Source organism: Oncorhynchus clarkii, chromosome 3 (genome assembly GCF_045791955.1).
Source record: "Oncorhynchus clarkii lewisi isolate Uvic-CL-2024 chromosome 3, UVic_Ocla_1.0, whole genome shotgun sequence".
In the NCBI taxonomy this organism is placed as follows: Eukaryota; Metazoa; Chordata; class Actinopteri; order Salmoniformes; family Salmonidae; genus Oncorhynchus; species Oncorhynchus clarkii.
In genome coordinates, this window is record NC_092149.1 from 53,852,305 (window position 1) to 53,871,418 (window position 19,114).

The 19,114-nt window shown below is 40.3% G+C and overlaps 1 protein-coding gene and 2 pseudogenes across 1 annotated transcript; 1 reads left to right on the forward strand and 2 right to left on the reverse strand.

Moving 5' to 3' along the window:
• Nucleotides 1-1,639: 1,639 nt before the first annotated feature.
• LOC139406020 (glucose-6-phosphatase 2-like) lies at nucleotides 1,640-3,809 on the forward strand. The gene is given in 6 exon segments (XM_071148483.1): nucleotides 1,640-1,667; nucleotides 1,670-2,006; nucleotides 2,559-2,668; nucleotides 2,858-2,969; nucleotides 3,078-3,199; nucleotides 3,298-3,809. Coding segments are annotated over 6 exon segments (1,221 nt in total).
• A 5,869-nt stretch (nucleotides 3,810-9,678) lies between these two features.
• Nucleotides 9,679-11,024, reverse strand: LOC139385659 (bile salt export pump-like; annotated as a pseudogene).
• A 371-nt stretch (nucleotides 11,025-11,395) lies between these two features.
• LOC139385667 (bile salt export pump-like) lies at nucleotides 11,396-18,170 on the reverse strand (annotated as a pseudogene).
• Between the last annotated feature and the right edge of the window lie 944 nt (nucleotides 18,171-19,114).

The following is a 19,114-nucleotide window of genomic DNA, read 5'->3' on the forward strand; positions in this document are numbered from 1 at the left end:
AAATGTGTTGTCACTGATAAATACTGTCGGCTGCAACTGTTAAAACAGGTATAGTAAGTGTGTATTTTGTATTCGTGAAATTGACGTGATTTGAAAGGAGTGGTATATGTTTATAGAACCGTACCGCAATTGAGAATTGATTCCTGTTTACATGGAGTAATGTCATTTGTTTTGGCTTCCAGAGCCAATTCGCCCTTGTAAATCAGAACATGTAAGGTCCTCGGCGTAACGTTAGTCTCCTTTGGTCCAATACTGGGCTAGTTTAGGCCATATTTTTCCCAGCTGCAACATCCATGAATTCAATTTTTCTGATAAAACAGCTAATCCCAGATTGTTGTAGCTTTACACTGAAATATATGAACTCATGGTTAAGCAAACCCAGCTAGCTTAAAACAAACCACCTCTCAACTCATGAACAAACGTGGCCGACGCGATTCATATAACAATTATTTTAGCTATAATTGTAAAAAAAATATGGTGAATTTTGTTAGCCAACGTTACCGTAGCAATTTTCGGATGTTCCTAGACCCAGAACTCCTGTCAGCTTTTCGCAGTAGTTTTCAAAATTTCGGCTCACGGAAACAAGGACTGTGACTGCACACCGGAAATTTAGTTTTTTTTTATGTAAAGTTAAAGTTGCTAGTCCTTTAAGAAATAAATGTATGCAATACAAATTATAATGCACAGTATTTATCAAATTCGATGTTTATTCCTTATGTCTCGTCTAAAACCAGATATGAAAATAAAAAGGGAATGAGACACGTTTTTCACAATGCAAAGTTTTTAGTCTCTTTGTCTGTGCTCATGAATTTGCGCCACCCTGTGGCGATATAAGACATGTACCTGTAGGCAAAGCCTATATCAACTTTATACATAAATATATTTGTACATTTTAGTCGAGTTTATATCTGCATGAAGATACAGAATGTAGAACGCAGAAAGCATAGTTTAGTACCAGTTTAGTCCCTGGAGGTTGTCTAGAAAAGGGGTCTGTTCACGGTTCTTCATTTTCATTAGATATCCCATTGGTCTCACTGGGGCATCTGGTAGCCTTTTTCTCAGTTGAGAAAAATAAGAGCAAAACTGCTCCTTTGGGGTCCGCAGCCATTCAATGTATTTGAACTATTCCAGACAGAACAGCTGAACAGTCAACTAATAATAAAGCCCTTGATAAGTGAATCAAGTTGTGAAATATCTGGGTGTCCCAGAGCAGAGGTTCGAGAACCACTGTAGTAAGGGATGTTCACTTATCTTAGGGTAATGATTAAAATCCAAAATTACTTTTAATAATAAACAATATAATAATAATAGTACATATCGTGATGTTTTACTTCACAGTTAGAAACCCATTGTTGTTACAGTGCCCAATCACCCCACCAGAGAATCACTGAATGGGAAAATGATGTCATTATGTAAATGACCCCGGTGGTCGAACAGTGCATTTGCGTGCGAACACTGTCCTCAGAGGTGGATAGAATGGCTAATATTTAACCAATAAAAGTAATGACCTGTGGACAATCTAATGTCCACACTATCATCCTGTAAACAACTTTGTGCAACATGCCTTAAAATGCTGATTTCACATTATACCAACACAATCAAACAATGTCAACCCATACACTTAGCTTTTGAATGATTTATGATGGTACATTTACATATAAAGAAAACAGCTCTCTCTCTCTCTCTCTCTCTCTATTAAAAAGGGAGAGACTGATGTCCACGGTGCAGCATTGTAGTTGTGGCCAAGGGAGCAGCTGTCCCAGTCGTGCCAGACAGACTGAACCCCAGATGGACCTCATCCACAGCAGTGGGGTGCTGGTGATCCAGCACCTCCAGAGCAACTACAAGGACTACCATGACTTCCTTGACTTCATGTCCTCTGTGGGCGACCCTCGTAACATCTTTTCTCTCTATTTCCCTCTGTGGTTTCAGCTTAGCCAAATTGTCGGCACCAAGATGATATGGGTGGCAGTTATCGGAGACTGGTTCAACCTAATTTTCAAATGGTAGGACACCATCTGCTCACTGTGTTTAAAAAATATATTTTTACACTTGTGTTGCCATAACTAGTAAAGGCAGGGAGAGATAGTGAGTGAAAGTGTAGTAACATTATGCGTATTGATGCTTATAACAACATGCTCATGCTGTCTAGGGGATCAGTATGACATTGCATAAATATTTTGACAGATATAGTTTGTTTGTCATAGTATACAGAATTTGATTGTATTGAAACACATATTGTTATATAAATGTTATTATAAACTGGGTGGTTCGAGCCCTGAATGCTGATTGGCTGACAGCCGTGGTATATCAGACTGTATACCACGGGTATGACGCAACATTTATTTTTACTGCTCTAATTACATTGGTAACCAGTTTATAATAGCAGTATGGCACCTTGGGGGTTTGTGGTATATGGCCAATATACCACAGCTAAGGGCTGTACCCAGGCACTCCGCGTTGCGTCATACATAAGAACAGCCCATAGCCGTGGTATATTGGCCACATACCACACCCTCTCATGCATTATTGCTTAAATCTGACTCTCTTGTTTTTAGGATTCTGTTTGGTCAACGGCCATACTGGTGGGTGCATGAAACTCTCTTTTACCAGAATAATTCACTCCCCCAGCTGGAGCAGTTCCACATTACCTGTGAAACAGGACCAGGTCAGTGTAATTTCCTGTCTGACAATCATTGTGATCATGCATTCTGGAGATTGAAGGATTATTCCATGTAATGGATTGCAAAATGGCAAAAATGTCTGATGTATTGTTTTGTGAACTGAAATATATCTTTGTGAAGATCTGAATGTGTGTCATGCTTGTATGATAGATAAACCCTGTTCATTTGTATAGGCAGTCCATCCGGTCATGCCATGGGCTCTTCATGTGTCTGGTATGTAATGATCACATCAGCACTCAACTTTACCAGACGCCTTTGTGACAGCTCAACTCAGGGTTGCCAGAGGTAGGCATATTCATGAGCATGCTGTTACTATGTTGCTTTGTGAATTAATGTCTGTGCCTGTATAATGTGTGCCTCTATTAGGGCCTAAATTATCCTCAATCTTCTCAGGTTTGGGCTTGTGTGGTCATTTTTGTGGATGGCATTTTGGATCATTCAGATTAGTGTTGGCATCTCCAGGATCTTCATCGCCACACACTTCCCTCACCAGGTTATCCTTGGTGTTCTAGCTGGTAAGACTTCTATTATGACCAATTAGTGTTTACATGGTGTGTGTTTTCACTTGGTAGACATTTTCACTACAGTATATATATGTTTTAATTCTCAACAGGTATACTAGTTGCTGAAGCATTTGAGCATGTTCCCTCGATCCACACAGCCAGTTTAAAAGTCTACCTTCACACTAGCTTATTTCTGTTCTCCTTTGCCGTCAGCCTTTACTTGCTCCTTAAAATGATAGACATTGACCTATTGTGGTCGATACCTAAAGCAAAGAAGTGGTGTGCCAATCCAGACTGGATCCACCTGGACACTACACCTTTTGCTGGTTTAGTGAGGAACCTGGGAGCATTGTTTGGACTTGGCCTGGCCATTAACTCTCAGATGTTCATCCAGAGCTGCAAAGTGAAGAACGGCTACAAGACTAGGTTTAAACTCATGTGTGTAGCAGCCAATCTGACCTCTCTGCAGCTGTACGATTTCATCAAAATTCCCACTCACACAGAGATCCTGTTCTACACACTCTCATTCTGTAAGAGTGCTGCAGTCCCTCTTAGTGTGGTGGCACTCATCCCCTACGGTGTTCACTTGTTGATAGGAGACAAGGAGAGGAAATTAGACTAAATGTTTGTACATCGTCACTTGACACAATGACGAATTGCATTATAATGAACATAGATTGCCTGACTCCTATGGCAATTTGTTTATGGTTGTAATGTAGATATCTTTTGCTAAGCTATTTACCTTGTTGTAAAATGTGGATTATAGTTTTTGCAATGTTAAATTGTATGTTACATGTACAGTGTGAAACGAGTGAGCTGGTGTTTTTTTAAGACAAAAAAAATTAAAGTAAATTGTAAACAAAATGTGTTTTATCAATTTCCTTTACTGTTTTTAACCTTTATTTAACTAGGCAAGTCAGTTAAGAACAAATTCTTATTTAAAATAATGGCCGGATGACGCTGGACTAATTGTGCGCCACCCTATGGGAATCCCAATCACAGCCGGATGTGATATAGCCTGGATTTGAACCAGGGACTGTAGTGACACCTATTGCACTGAGATGCAGTGCCTTAGACTGCTGCGCCACTCGGGAGCCTGTAAATGTTCTCATTCTACTGTGATTCCAATTTAGATTAATGTTTTTCCTTGAGGAAGAGTTACTATATATATATATATATTATTATTATTTTTCCATTTTATGAGGTTGAAAAGATAGCCTGAAATTTCAGTCTGTTTTGGTGTTTAGTGCAGGTTGATTAACCGAAATGTCAGTTATTTTTCTTTTTTTTAAAACAACAAATTGACTGATGTCAGTTCAATTATTTGAATTCCATTTCATTTTTTTTTCTTCTGTGAGCTCAACACGCACATCACAGTTTCTCTACAGATAAACCAGAGCCAGGCTGAACTGTGTGATGTAGTAGGGAGTTCTAGTTTTCAACCAGACAATATTCTACCTAGTTTAGCGCATAAAATGTGGTAATTAACTACAATGACCCAAATCCATTGCGCAGCTCCTTGTCCTGTCTGTGTTTCTTTTAAGCCTGCTATGGAAGAGAGATGAATACCAGACCTTGAGGCGATATAGAGAACAGCTGTGAGGTATCTTTACACTTGTTGATATTCAGCAGTCATAAAAGTATGTCTTATTTCATTTGAAGAACTACAAAATAGTGATTTTGTCAGACAGCGTAGGCAGCAGCTCTATAGAGATGAGATGATGACTGAAATAATAAGTCATCAAATAAAACAAATGTAATATACACAACAACTGAAATATTTTATTAAAGTAAAGTCATGTGAATAAATGATGGTTAAGCAATAATGGGCAGTCACTAGCATCATGGGACTTTAATAAAAAATCTAATAAAAATCTGTGTTGTTACAGCATTCAGCCCACATAATGAATAGCACATTTAATGTCCAAAAAATTATCGAACTGAAATGACCTCAAAAAGCACTAAATTGCTCAGCGCTAGGTGGGATGGAGTTTTGGTCAGACTGGTGACATCACCAAGCATTAATTTAGTTAAGACTAATAAGAGAGTACCAAATCTCGGCCAATAACTTTCAGTTCTCCCCACTCAGACCACTCCCAGAAATGTTTTGATGTTGAGATTAAAAACAGCTGCATTGGAACTTTAAATATAACAGATAATTCCTTGAGAAGTTTTGAATTGTTCTACCAGTGTTTGTTTTTTGTGAAACATGAGCCATTTCACCAAAATATAGAATTCATGACAATAACAATTTACCTCATCATCATAACCATATTATTCTGGCATAAACCTTACTACTAATGATAATGTAGCAAAAATAAATGATTATTAACAGCCCTGCTTTTTGCTACTGTAGTAAATACCCATCCTTATCACAGCTGTTACTATAATGTACTAACTTAAACGTATCTAAATGTCACTCTGTACAAGCCAATTTGGATGTAGGCCTATACCAAAATGTACTGCATAACACATTGTCTGGTATACACATGGACCTTTGTAGCTCAGTTGGTAGAGTGTGTAACACCAGGGTAGTGGGTTCAAATCCCAGGACCACACATACGTAAGATGTATGAAGCATTACATCAAGTCGCTTTGGATAAAAGCATCTGCTAAATATCATATTTTATATTACATGTAACTCTTCAAGAAGATGTACATTTTCTAACAGGGTACTCTCCTTAGCTTACCCCCATTATCTGTTGCTAGGAGGCTACATGGTTACCTTGCAAGTTTGGTCAGATAAATTATATAACTGTCCACTTAGTGCTTGCTCAGCCTATCCAGGCCTGAGGAGACATCTGTGATTGTGTGTTGTTACGTGTTAATGCTGAACCTGGAAAGGTTCAGCAGGAGGTTCATAATGCTGATAAATCAGCAGGTGCTTTCAGAATATGCCCACTAATCACTTGGCAAACTAAGTTCATGGAGTACATCGTTTGTGAAAAATCCTTGGCTTACTTAATGCACAAAATGATGTACAATTACTTGGTGGTTTGTGAAAGGTGTTAGCATTTACTAGCACACAATTGTGTTGGGCATTTCAACACCACAGTTCAATTGTAAACTACAGCTTCATTCAGAGGTCACCTATGACATACAGTATTTCATACAGAATTGAGACCAAAGAGAAGTTTCCTTCATATCTAGAGTCCATCATTCATTTATCCAGTTACATATCCATCAAATATATACGGTTTGAGGTGTTCTTTTCATCAAGGACAATTTAAGACAGATACAACAAACCAATGTTACCTGTCGTTTATGGTCGCAGCACACGCCATCAACACACCATCACTGTTTCTCAAGGACAACACATTACATTTCCCAATGTACAGTGCATTCGTAAAGTATTCAGACCCCTTCACTTTTTCCACATTTTCTTACGTTGCAGCCTTATTCTGAAATTCATTAAAAAATGTTTTATCCTAAATCTACACGCAATACCCCACAATGACAAAGCAAAAACAAGTTTTCAGACATTTTTGCAAATTTCAGAAATATCACATTTACATAAGTTTTCAAAACCCTTTACTCAGTAATTTGATGAAGCACCTTTGGAAGCAATTACAGCCTCGATTCTTGTTGGGTATGACGCTACAAGCTTGGAACACCTGTATTTGGGGAGTTTCTCTCATTCTTCTCTGCAGATCCTCTCAAGCTCTGAGATGTTCAATCAAGTTCAAGTCCGGGTTCTGGCTGGTCCACTCAAGGACATTCAGAGACTTGTCCCGAAGCCACTCCTGAGTTGTCTTGGCTGTGTGCTTAGCATCGTTGTCATGTTGGAAGGTGAACCTTCACCCCAGTCTGAGGTCCTGAGCGCTCTGGAGCAGGTTTTTATCAAGGATCTCTCTGTTCACCTTTCCCTCGATCATGACTAGTTGGTTTCCTCCAGACGTGACTTGGAATATAGGCCAAAGAGTTCAATCTTGGTTTCAACAGAGCAGTGAATCTTATTTCTCATGGTCTGAGAGTCCTTTAGGTGCCTTCTACTGAGGAGTGGCTTCTGTCTGGCCAGTCTACCGTAAAGGCCTGATTGGTGGAGTGCTGCAGAGATGGTTGTCCTTTTGGAAGGTTCTCCCATCTCCACAGAGTACCTCTGGAGCTCTGTCAGAGTGACCATCGGGTTCATGGTCACCTCCCTGACCAAGGTCCTTCTCCCTCTATTGCTCAGTTTGGCCGGGCGGCCAGGTCTAAGAAGAGTCTTGGTGGTTCCAAACTTCTTCCATTTAAGAATGATTGAGGCCACTGTGTTCTTGGGGGACCTTCAATGCTGCAGACATGTTTTTGGTGCCCTTCCCCAGATCTGTGCCTCGACACAATCCTGTCTCGGAGCGCTACGGATAATTCCTTCGACCTCATGGCTTGGATTTTGCTCTGACATGCACTGTCAACTGTGGGACCCTATATAGACAGATGTGTGCCTTTCCAAATATTGTCCAAACAATTACATTTATCACAGGTGGACTTCAATCAAGTTGTAGAAACAGCTCAAGGATGATCAATGGAAACAGGATGCACCTGAGCACAATTTTAAGTCTCTTAGCAAACGGTCTGAATGTAAATAAGTTATCTGTTTTGTATTTTTAATACATTTGCACAAATTCTAAAAACCTGTTTTTGCTTTGTCATTATGGGCTATTGTGTGTGGATTGATGAGGATTTTAAAAAATGTATTCAATTTTAGAATAAGGCTGTAATGTAACAGAATTTGTAAGAAATTAAGCGGTCTGAATACTTCCCACCATGGACTTTGATGTTTAGTCTATAGTTATTCCACATGTATCATAAAAATATCACATACAGTGCCTTGCGAAAGTATTCGGCCCCCTTGAACTTTGCGACCTTTTGCCACATTTCAGGCTTCAAACATAAAGATATAAAACTGTATTTTTTTGTGAAGAATCAACAACAAGTGGGACACAATCATGAAGTGGAACGACATTTATTGGATATTTCAAACTTTTTTAACAAATCAAAAACTGAAAAATTGGGCGTGCAAAATTATTCAGCCCCCTTAAGTTAATACTTTGTAGCGCCACCTTTTGCTGCGATTACAGCTGTAAGTCGCTTGGGGTATGTCTCTATCATTTTTGCACATCGAGAGACTTAAATTTTTTCTCATTCCTCCTTGCAAAACAGCTCGAGCTCAGTGAGGTTGGATGGAGAGCATTTGTGAACAGCAGTTTTCAGTTCTTTCCACAGATTCTCGATTGGATTCAGGTCTGGACTTTGACTTGGCCATTCTAACACCTGGATATGTTTATTTTTGAACCATTCCATTGTAGATTTTGCTTTATGTTTTGGATCATTGTCTTGTTGGAAGACAAATCTCCGTCCCAGTCTCAGGTCTTTTGCAGACTCCATCAGGAGTCTTCGAGAATGGTCCTGTATTTGGCTCCATCCATCTTCCCATCAATTTTAACCATCTTCTCTGTCCCTGCTGAAGAAAAGCAGGCCCAAACCATGATGCTGCCACCACCATGTTTGACAGTGGGGATGGTGTGTTCAGCTGTGTTGCTTTTACGGCAAACATAACATTTTGCATTGTTGCCAAAAAGTTCAATTTTGGTTTCATCTGACCAGAGCACCTTCTTCCACATGTTTGGTGTGTCTCCCAGGTGGCTTGTGGCAAACTTTAAACAACACTTTTTATGGATATCTTTAAGAAATGGCTTTCTTCTTGCCACTCTTCCATAAAGGCCAGATTTGTGCAATATACAACTGATTGTTGTCCTATGTACAGAGTCTCCCACCTCAGCTGTAGATCTCTGCAGTTCATCCAGAGTGATCATGGGCCTCTTGGCTGCATCTCTGATCAGTCTTCTCCTTGTATGAGCTGAAAGTTTAGAGGGACGGCCAGGTCTTGGTAGATGTGCAGTGGTCTGATACTCCTTCCATTTCAATATTATCGCTTGCACAGTGCTCCTTGGGATGTTTAAAGCTTGGGAAATCTTTTTGTATCCAAATACTGTTGTGAAGAAGTTTAAAACCGGATCTCGGACCTGCCTGGTGTGTTCCTTGTTCTTCATGATGCTCTCTGCGCTTTTAACGGACCTCTGAGACTATCACAGTGCAGGTGCATTTATACGGAGACTTGATTACACACAGGTGGATTGTATTTATCATCATTAGTCATTTAGGTCAACATTGGATCATTCAGAGATCCTCACTGAACTTCTGGAGAGAGTTTGCTGCACTGAAAGTAAAGGGGCTGAATAATTTTGCACGCCCAATTTTTCAGTTTTTGATTTGTTAAAAAAGTTTGAAATATCCAATAAATGTTGTTCCACTTCATGATTGTGTCCCACTTGTTGTTGATTCTTCACAAAAAAATACAGTTTTATATCTTTATGTTTGAAGCCTGAAATGTGGCAAAAGGTCGCAAAGTTCAAGGGGGCCGAATACTTTCGCAAGGCACTGTAGATGTACTTTGGTTAGTGACAAACTCCATCTCCTCGTAATGCATCCCATCTCTAGAAAAATGTGCTTTAGCTGATTGGAGCCCCTGCTGTGAATAGTTTATAGTAGGTAGCTCTCTCAGCCATGAGTTTCTCATGAGTCCCTCTTTCTATGACAGCGCCTTGGGACATGACGGCTATGCTATCTGGGAACCTTTTCACTCTCTGTGTCCAAAGCAGAGGTGGCCTCATCCAGTACCAGAATCTTGGGTTTCCTAACTATTGGCGATAGTCAAACACAGGAATGTCCAGTACAGTACTTACAATACAATGAGAGCAAACAGTATCAGAAGATAATAACATGTTCCCACCACAATAAAATATTCATCTTTGACATTCGTCACAGTACAAAGTGAAGTGGGATATTATGACATAGAAGTATTACAAAAGATAGTACAATTTCAGTTACACTACTCACATCTGGTAGAGTCATCACAAAGTATTGGAGATGAGCTTTCTTGGCAGCTTCAACAATCTCCACCATGCTCATGTTCCTTGTGTTATCATCATGCTGGATATTTTCAGTAATACCACAGTCAAACAGCACTGGTTCTTGGGAGACAATGCTAATCTGAGCCTTCAGGAAGGGCACGTTGACAGTGTGTGATGGACAGCCATCAATCAACTAAAATGAAATAAGAGCAAGGATGTGTTTATTGTAAATACAAATAAACTATGACAGGCACTGTGTGTCCCTCTGATTCCATCTACATGGCAGAACTAAGATAAAGGTAATGTAAATAGGTTGTGGCTGGTGTGGCATCTCATCCACTCTGCCCTCATCTAGATCATAGAACCTCTCCCACAGCTGTACACTAGTGCTCTTCCTATAGCCACTGCTGCCCACAAAGGTCAGGTTCTGGCCCGGTTCAAAGACACCAGTAGTCCATGTAACACCTGGATGTCAGTCCGGGTTGGATAGGTGAACTTGCAGTTCATGAATTTTAACCCCCCCCTTTTTTAAATGCTCCTGGAGAGAGGGCATGGCATTATTACACACCAAATTTTCCTGAAAATGTCTGATTGAATAAATTGAATTTGTAATGGAAAAATTTAGACACGTTTCTCTCATTAACAGTTTGAACAACTGGGCAGCTGTAATCTGGTTTTGGCATAATCTGTGGCTTAATGAGAAAGCTTTTCCCAGTGCCTTCCCACTGATCACAATGGCAGAGATCACTCTGGGGAATCACACAACATTGGCATTAGTCTGATTGACTCAGATCCAAAGCCCCCCAGGATGTGGTATGCGTCGGTCAATAGGTTGTACGGACTAAGAATATGGTAGCAACACACTGGACATTACTTGCAAGATGAACAGCTCTTGTTCACCATCTCCACCTCGTCTTCATTTCCTTCAGGTCCATGATCCTCATAGTCCTGGTTGTGTATTCTTCAAATCCCAATTGTTTTAACCTAGTCCACTGTTCTGCCAGACTCACGAGCTCACTCTGTAAATTGGCCACCGTTAATCTGCTGTCAAATTTGATCAAACATTTGCTTAGTTCTTGAAGGGCTGTCTGTGGAAGGACTGTCTGTGGAAGGCCAGTGGCACTGTATGTTAGCTGACTAAAGTGTTTAGGGTGCAGAAGAGCCAGGTTGGCATACAAAGTGCCATTACTCAGAAATCGACAATGGATGCTATCTATAACTGTATCCAGAATTTGATGATGGACACCAATCCAATGCACTCTCTGCCCCAGAAAGTCTCATCTTGTGCCATCTCTCCAGGCATGGTTTTCTTCTTTCAAGCCCTTTTTGTTGGCAGAGTGATATCGAACTCCAGCTCTGTTTCCCCATCCCGTTCCTGCAACTTCCTGTTGGCCCACTGAACAAATGTGTCTGCAGCTGCTTTGACTTTTTCAAAATCTCTTGCCATTCCTTTCAGCTGCTCCTCTGTAGACACAACCATACGATGCGCAGACAGAATGTCCATTCCACTTGTTTGAAGATATTTTGAGACTGGTGAGGTGACCTGAAATATTCTGAGGAATATCTGAGCGGGATATATTGTTTCATACTTCAGCAACACCTCAATGTATCCTTGTGCCTTGACCCATGCAGTAGTGTTGATGTTTTTCTGATCTTGTATGGTTGAAAGAGTGAGAAGGACATCAACACACCCTCATCTGGATTTCCAAAAGCTCCAAAGACCTTCTTTCAGGCACTGTCTTTAGCCCACCAGCATGTCTCTCCAATTGGAGCAAGACGTCTGTGTCTTGTGTCCTTGCACTTCTTCTCCCAAATGTTCATCCTCTGGTAGGATTCACGGAAGAACACAGCTATGTTGTTAATTTCACCACAGCCACAAGCCTCTCATGGATGACGTTTGTCACATATCTGACTATGACAGAGCATTGACCTTGTGTTGTAATGTCCTTCACAGTGTCAATCTGGACTGAAAACATACCAGCTTCCTGGATTTAACTTGCTATGGTGGCCTGCATTGTGTGTTGGATTGTGGTAATGACGGTATCGATGTTAGTCTTTGATGATAGAGTGATTAGAGAGCCTCTGCCCCCTCTTGACCCAGACTCATGCAGTTTTTTGCTTTTCTCTTTGCAGGCACTGAGATGCTCTTTCATACACAGGTCATACATTCCCAGCAGAATTATAATCTCTAAATATTTGCCATGGTCAATGCTGCTGTCATCTAGTGTATAAGTTGCTTCAGACTGCATGCCTCTGTGGCTCAGACCCCTCTTGCCTTTGACTTTAACAACATCTATAATGCGCTCTAGCACTTGCCTTCTTCTGCGCACTTGCGCTCCGTGAGTATACATCTGACTGCCGATGAACAGGCTCTCAATGTTACCTTTGGAGGACCTTAGAAAGTAGGCCTCAGCATAACCTCTATGCATAATGCTCTTCTCATGCTCTTCCACTCTCTGATGGATATGCTTCCAGTCTGCCATTCCATTCATGAAAGGGCTGTTCTCTGTGGGCTTTGCAAATGCCATACAAATTAAGTAGAATAAAGCATAGTTCACTTCACTGTCTGACGGCCACTTCCTGTTGGTCCCATCTTTACAAAAGAATACCTTCTGCACCACAGACTTTTCCATCTTTTGTTGGGGGTGGAAACTAAAAAACATATCTAGGTCCCCTGACTTCGGCCTCTTAAAATAATAGAAAATTGGGGTGGCAGTGGCATCTTGGCTCAATCTACATCTGTCCACTGCAGATGCACTATCCTCAACCTGGATGAATAATTAGTATAAATTAGTATAACAATATAACATGAAATAAAAAGTATAATGTTAATGTAATGTAATGGTATACTATTAGTATATTAATTATATAATGTTAGTATATACATATAATAGTACACTTTCTACCACTAGTATAATATTAATTCCAATTGGACAATACAGCAGTGAAATACACAACTAACATTTATAATTTTTGTAGGTTTTGTTCCGTCATTAAATACTTTAAAGGAAAATGGTCGACATTGGTGGTTAGTCTCTAATTTGTTAACGCTAAGTACTAACTGGTCAATAATCATAACTATTCATGCATAACAATGAGTTCAACATTTCCAAAGTTTGCTGTTGCACGTCAAGCTTTTTTTAATGTCCCGGCCCATCCAGGCTGTGATTGGTCGGTTCACGAAAGTGACATTAAAGAGCGCTTGTTTGAACAAAAGCACCCGATATAACTAAATAGCCAGCTAGCCAAACCCAAACATTGCTTATCTTATCCCTATTGTCTTCTGTTTTACCGCTTCAGCTGAAAAGCCTTGACTAACATTTGAACTGGTATCGCTGGGCTCAATGGGCTGCTCTCTGTGCTGCCAGTGCCTTCATGCTCACTCGGCTGAGATGATGGACTGGTAATGGCGCCAAATGAATAATTTGTTATTTTAAAACATTTGGCTGCATCAGCCTCAAGGGACTTCAACCTCTTCTCTTTCGGCTTTTCAACACCACCTTTACGCTGTTTCTCTTTTTGTTTGACCATCTTGCGCCACTCCACTATTTATCCAAATGTCACCACTTAACAGAGATGGGAAAGGGGCGGGGCCCAGGTACAATTAGAATGGACTAGACCAAAAGTAATTGGCTGGGAGAGAGAGGCTGACAGATGTAATACCCAACCGCGGTGGCAGTGGGCCGGCAGCCCACTCGCCTGGGCCAGTCAGACACACAGCACTTGGTTATTTTTATTTAAGAGGGGGCTGGGGTTATTTATATTTTGCGTTGCATCGGCCCCAATTGTCAAGCGGCCCACCTGGAAAACTCCCAGGGCACCAGATGGCCAGTCCGTCATTGCCACCAGGTGATGTAATCCTTCACAGCTAACCAGATAGCCTCCATATCTAAATGAGGCAGCATACACAATAAAGATAACACACTGAACAAAGGCAAAACAGATGCCATAGATATTGTCCTTCTTGGCAGATTTATAGGGAGCCTCCAGCTGCTGTTCATATTGATTCAAATATAGGCTCTCCATGGCCAGCCTTACGACAGAACTAGTGCCTCGCTTAATGTTACAGAAGTATTTTAATAACCCATTTAAGGACCTTTATTAAATTAATAAACCCATAATGGAGTGTTCAACCACCTGTCATGCTGCTTCCACTGCCTTCTTATCCTCATTTTGGCTTGAAAGAACTCAGACAAGCCAATCAGTGGTAATAAGCACATCACCACCAAGCTTAACTTTCAGCTGAAGTAGAACGCAATGATGAAAGACGCTCCGATGTTGTTCAAGGAGTTCACAATCATCCCAATCTGTGATCCAGTTGCCTAGAGAGGAAATACTATTCATTCTCATAGCTCATTTAATAGACAGAAATACATACAGTATGAGGCACAAGGAAATATTTTGAAAATGACCATTTGGATCATCTCATCATTGGTAATCATCAATTCCAATGGATTCAAATGTCACGGTCCACAGTATGTGTAACTGACACTCACCCTCTGGACCATGGAGGCGTGGCCAGCCTGGTCATGAGATCTCCAGGGCTGTTGCTGGGGTCATCAAACCAGCCCACCACCTGTTTCAACATGGCCTGGAAGCCCACCTTTCCTTAACCTGCAGGTCAGCAGCTCCCCAGACTTCCCAAAGGCATTGCCCTTCAACAGAACAACAACAGTGTTCACACACATCACTAGGGCCTGCCGTCAGAATGTTAGCACCATACTATGGACTGTAACTGCATAATTATACTGATGTGCGATAAAACATACTGTAACTACCTGTAATGACAGAGAAGAAACTTGCCACAGCGCAGAACAGGATACATATTCTATTGATCTGCGCTCTCTCTCCATCCAAGTCACATGTAGAGAACGTCTGTGAATCCAAATAACAATATGGATGGAATTAAAGGAATTTCATGGAATAGCAACAACTACAAGTATCACTACCAGCCCAGGTAATATGAAACTAGATTATAAACCTAGGCTTGAAATGTACATAATCTATAGCCTCTCACCCCAAACATCTGTCTGAATAAAATAGAATAGATTGGATTGGCGGAGCCGTTGATGGTAGCTCCTATAGATCCCAATAGCATGTAGGGCCACTTTGACGTGTTATACTTCAGGATTCGAGCCACTGGCGCTGGTTCCATTGCTTCCTCCTTAGAATGCTGTAGGAATATAGGAGGGACACTAATTTCTCTCAGATATTGAATAAAGTACATTAATACAAAACTGATAACACAAGGCTGCTTATAGAATGACCTCAGTACCTTTGACCTTTGAGGTTCAATCTAATTTTCCATTGTGTTAAGGAATTTGTCTGATTTAATTATGATACTGCCAGCTATAGCATCAGGGATGATTTCAGTTGACAGTTGGATGTGAGATCACAGGCTTTGACTTTGTGGTGATATAATGATTGATAGATTTTGTGCTGGGAGTCACCCACCTTGTCAAGTGCCTCCTGTGTAACAGCCTCACTCTCGTTGAGCAAAGGTAGTCATGTCCAGCTGCAGGATCCTGGGGTTGTGGATCAGAGCGTGGTCGATATGAATCCTTCTTCTGTCCTCCACTCATCTGACCACCACCCTCACCCACCAGTGTATCAAACCTCTATATAACCACAGACAAACATTTCCTAATTTTGACATTTCAATGTGTTTCTTGTATGAGACGGTATCAGAGAAATGCACAGTATTTCTTTGCTAAAGGTGTGGTACCGGTGGTAGGTCCATGATAAAGTTATAGATGTTAGCCTCCTTGGTGGCCTGGATAATGTCGTCCATGGTCACCCATAGCGGATGCTCTCAGCAATAGTTATGCCAATCAGAGAGCGAAGGCACTGGATGTTCAGGCTGCAGATGTCACGGCCATCCAAAGTCACCCATGAATGAGAAACTGAACCACTTGGCCCAACAAAAGCTGTGGTTTCTCCTGCTCTAATCAGCATGCTCAAATAAACAGGTCGTTTTACATTGAGACGCAGTATATTTTGGGAAATAATTTCGGTGAACAAAATAAAGAGCTGAGCAAAAAGGGTTACCTTTACTTCTGGTCGAAAGGGGAAGTTAAATGTGATGTAGTCTAATTCAATATCAGCCTTCACCTTGTAGTTTGTGACCCTCCTCTGAGAAACAATAGATTTCTGGCTCCTGAAAGTTAAGATTGATAAAATACTTCTTAACTGAAATGTAGTTGTTCTTAGTTAATGTTTTTCTAGAAGTCTGGCCTTACCCAGTCAATGGTATCAAAGATTGTCTTGGCTGCAGCTGGACCTGAGGCGAAGGCTTCCAGTCAGGGAGAGGCCTGACTCAGGTTCATAGCTGCCATGGGAACCACAAAGAACAACTGGAGACCAAAATACAAGCCAACATATCCTTACATTTTCACCAATCATAGTATAAAATATTGGATACATATTTATTATACGGTAATCTGAGTTACCATAAGTGGATAAGAGTACTCTTACAGCAGCATTTATCACCAGTTTAGAACCATACCAGAATGCCAAAGCATAGCAGAGGAAGATGACACACCGCAGGTATCCTTGAAACACTCCAATGATCGTTCCCTTTTTTCACACCCCAGTTCGGAGCCTCAATAAGGTTTTTGTCATACCTGTTCAAATGTGAAATGCATTTTTATAACTAATTTCAAGCGCCAAGACATTGAAGTCAGGGAAGGGAAGGTTAATTTGACAAGTTTCTCACAGCAGGATTATAATTAACTGACCTTTTTGTAGGGGTTGATTCATTTTTTGTTAGGGCAAATCAAGTCTGACATTTTAAAGTGTAAATTACAAAATGTATGAGCTTTAAAAAAAATGTAATACACTACACATTTGCATTTCTGGCAACAACTTGGTGATCGAATTAAGATCCTGTCAGTATTTCAAGTTACCCTCTCCTCCAAAGGCTGCCACTGTTCTGATGGATGACGGTACCTCATCAGCTACTGCCCCTGCCTTGTCATAGGCCTGGAGCTCCCGAACTGTCAGTCTGGCAACAGCCTGAGAAGTCAATGAGTGGAGAACACTTCCCAACGTTCCCACATTCAAACCAGACTGGTTTATCCATAGTACATTTCACACATCACAGCGTCACAGAGAATACAGAGGTGGTGTGAGACTACCGCACACACAGACTCAGAGGCTGTTACATCCAAAAACAGAATGACCATCACTGAATTTAGGAATTTAATACATTGTATTCAACCCATCACACCATGGCCATTAGCCCAGCAGCAAGTCCTATAAGTGGGCCTACTGTGATGACCACCAGGGTCAACTTCCAAACTCTGATGAACCCCACCATGAAGCTGAAGATGAAAGTGGAGATCCTCTTGATGAAGATAGACACCTGGTCAGCTATAGCATCGCTGATCTTGTTGATGTCAAGGAGGTGAAAGAACATGTCCAAAATAGTGAACCGGCTAAAATGGGTCAAACCCTAAATTTGAGAGGTTTTTCTAGAAACATCTTTCAGGAATGCCCTCAATTGTCCACAGATCTCTGTAGAAAATAACCCATGGGTTTAGGTCTTACTCTGACATCCTAGTGTTTAATTCTCCAACTGAATTGCAGTCAAACCAACCAATATACATTCTCATGATCTTCCTAAAGTAAGTTTTCTTGATTCTCTGGATCTGTCTTGTAGAAGCAGATACGCAAAGGACAATCTACACAGAGCAGGGTTGAATACATGTTTAAAAATAACAGTTGTAGATGAAATAACCTATCAAGGTTGCAAAACTCAGTGGAACGAAAGCACTTTGAGAATGAAGTTGAACCCACTTACTTGGAAATAACTAACAATTAAATATTCTAATCCAATACAAGCGTAGTAATATGCAAACATGGTCATCTGTGCTTCAATATCCACCCTGTAAAAATAATAGATGCTTATGTATGCTGTATATATTTTTATAAACAGTAATATGAACAGATCAAAATAGAATATAACTTTCCAACCTCTATGCAGGAGTAAAATATAATTGTAAAGTGTCAACTCACCCACAGAAGACCGTTGCGTTCTCTGCTATTTCATATATTGAACCATTAATCCAGGTGGTGTTGTATCCTTCCATGTTGCAAATTAATAATTTATAAATAATTAAATTAATTAATAATAATTAATAAAATAAAGGGAGATATAATATTGTGCAATAATAGCATAAAAAGTAAATAAAAATAATGAATAAAAATGTAAGGATAAAACAGTTGAAAGAATCCAACACCCAAGAGCTTTTCTTTACTCTGCAATCAATACAATCAACTAAGAATATATCATGCTTAGATATCATGCTAAGAAGAACCATACTATTGTTTCAATTCCAATCAAAAACAGACGCTTAACCTTTTCCATTCTCTGTTCAAAAAGAGAGGTCAAAGTTCAATTTAAACTTTTTAGGAAGAGATCAACAACATAATTTCAACTCTTGCTGGGGCATAATCATGTTTATATTATGGCATTTGTGGCATAACAGGAAGAAATGGGCCACTTACCTTCTTCTTCGGTCTGGTTTTGTTTGTCAATATTCTTTGTCAGTGTTCTCCTGTAGAGAAGTTAACTTTTTCAGGTAAATAGAATCCTTCATTTATGTAGCCTTCATCCTGACAGGCACCTCCTCACTGGGCCTAATGGGAAAGAATGGTCATTTTAGCACACAGACTTCTTTGACGTGCTGGGAATCCACAGAATACATTCACTGTCTGTATTGTACTGTGTACTGTAGGGAACAGTCTGTGCTGCCATCCAAATGTGACTTCCATGATAACACTTTTTGTGGGATAAAATATATAACAAAACAATCTTAAAATCTTTGGAATTCAATATTGTGTAATCTGTTTGTCATGACCACGGACTGTCCATGACACGCTGGGAATTAGGACTTTTGCACTATGAAGGACTTGATACCATAAGAGGCATTGAATAAGTCGTTAGTGCTCTATAATATGGACAAAACATTTGATAATTGAAAGTTATTTTATTGAATAAAAAAAAGGAGCTACCCTGACAAATTCTGAACCA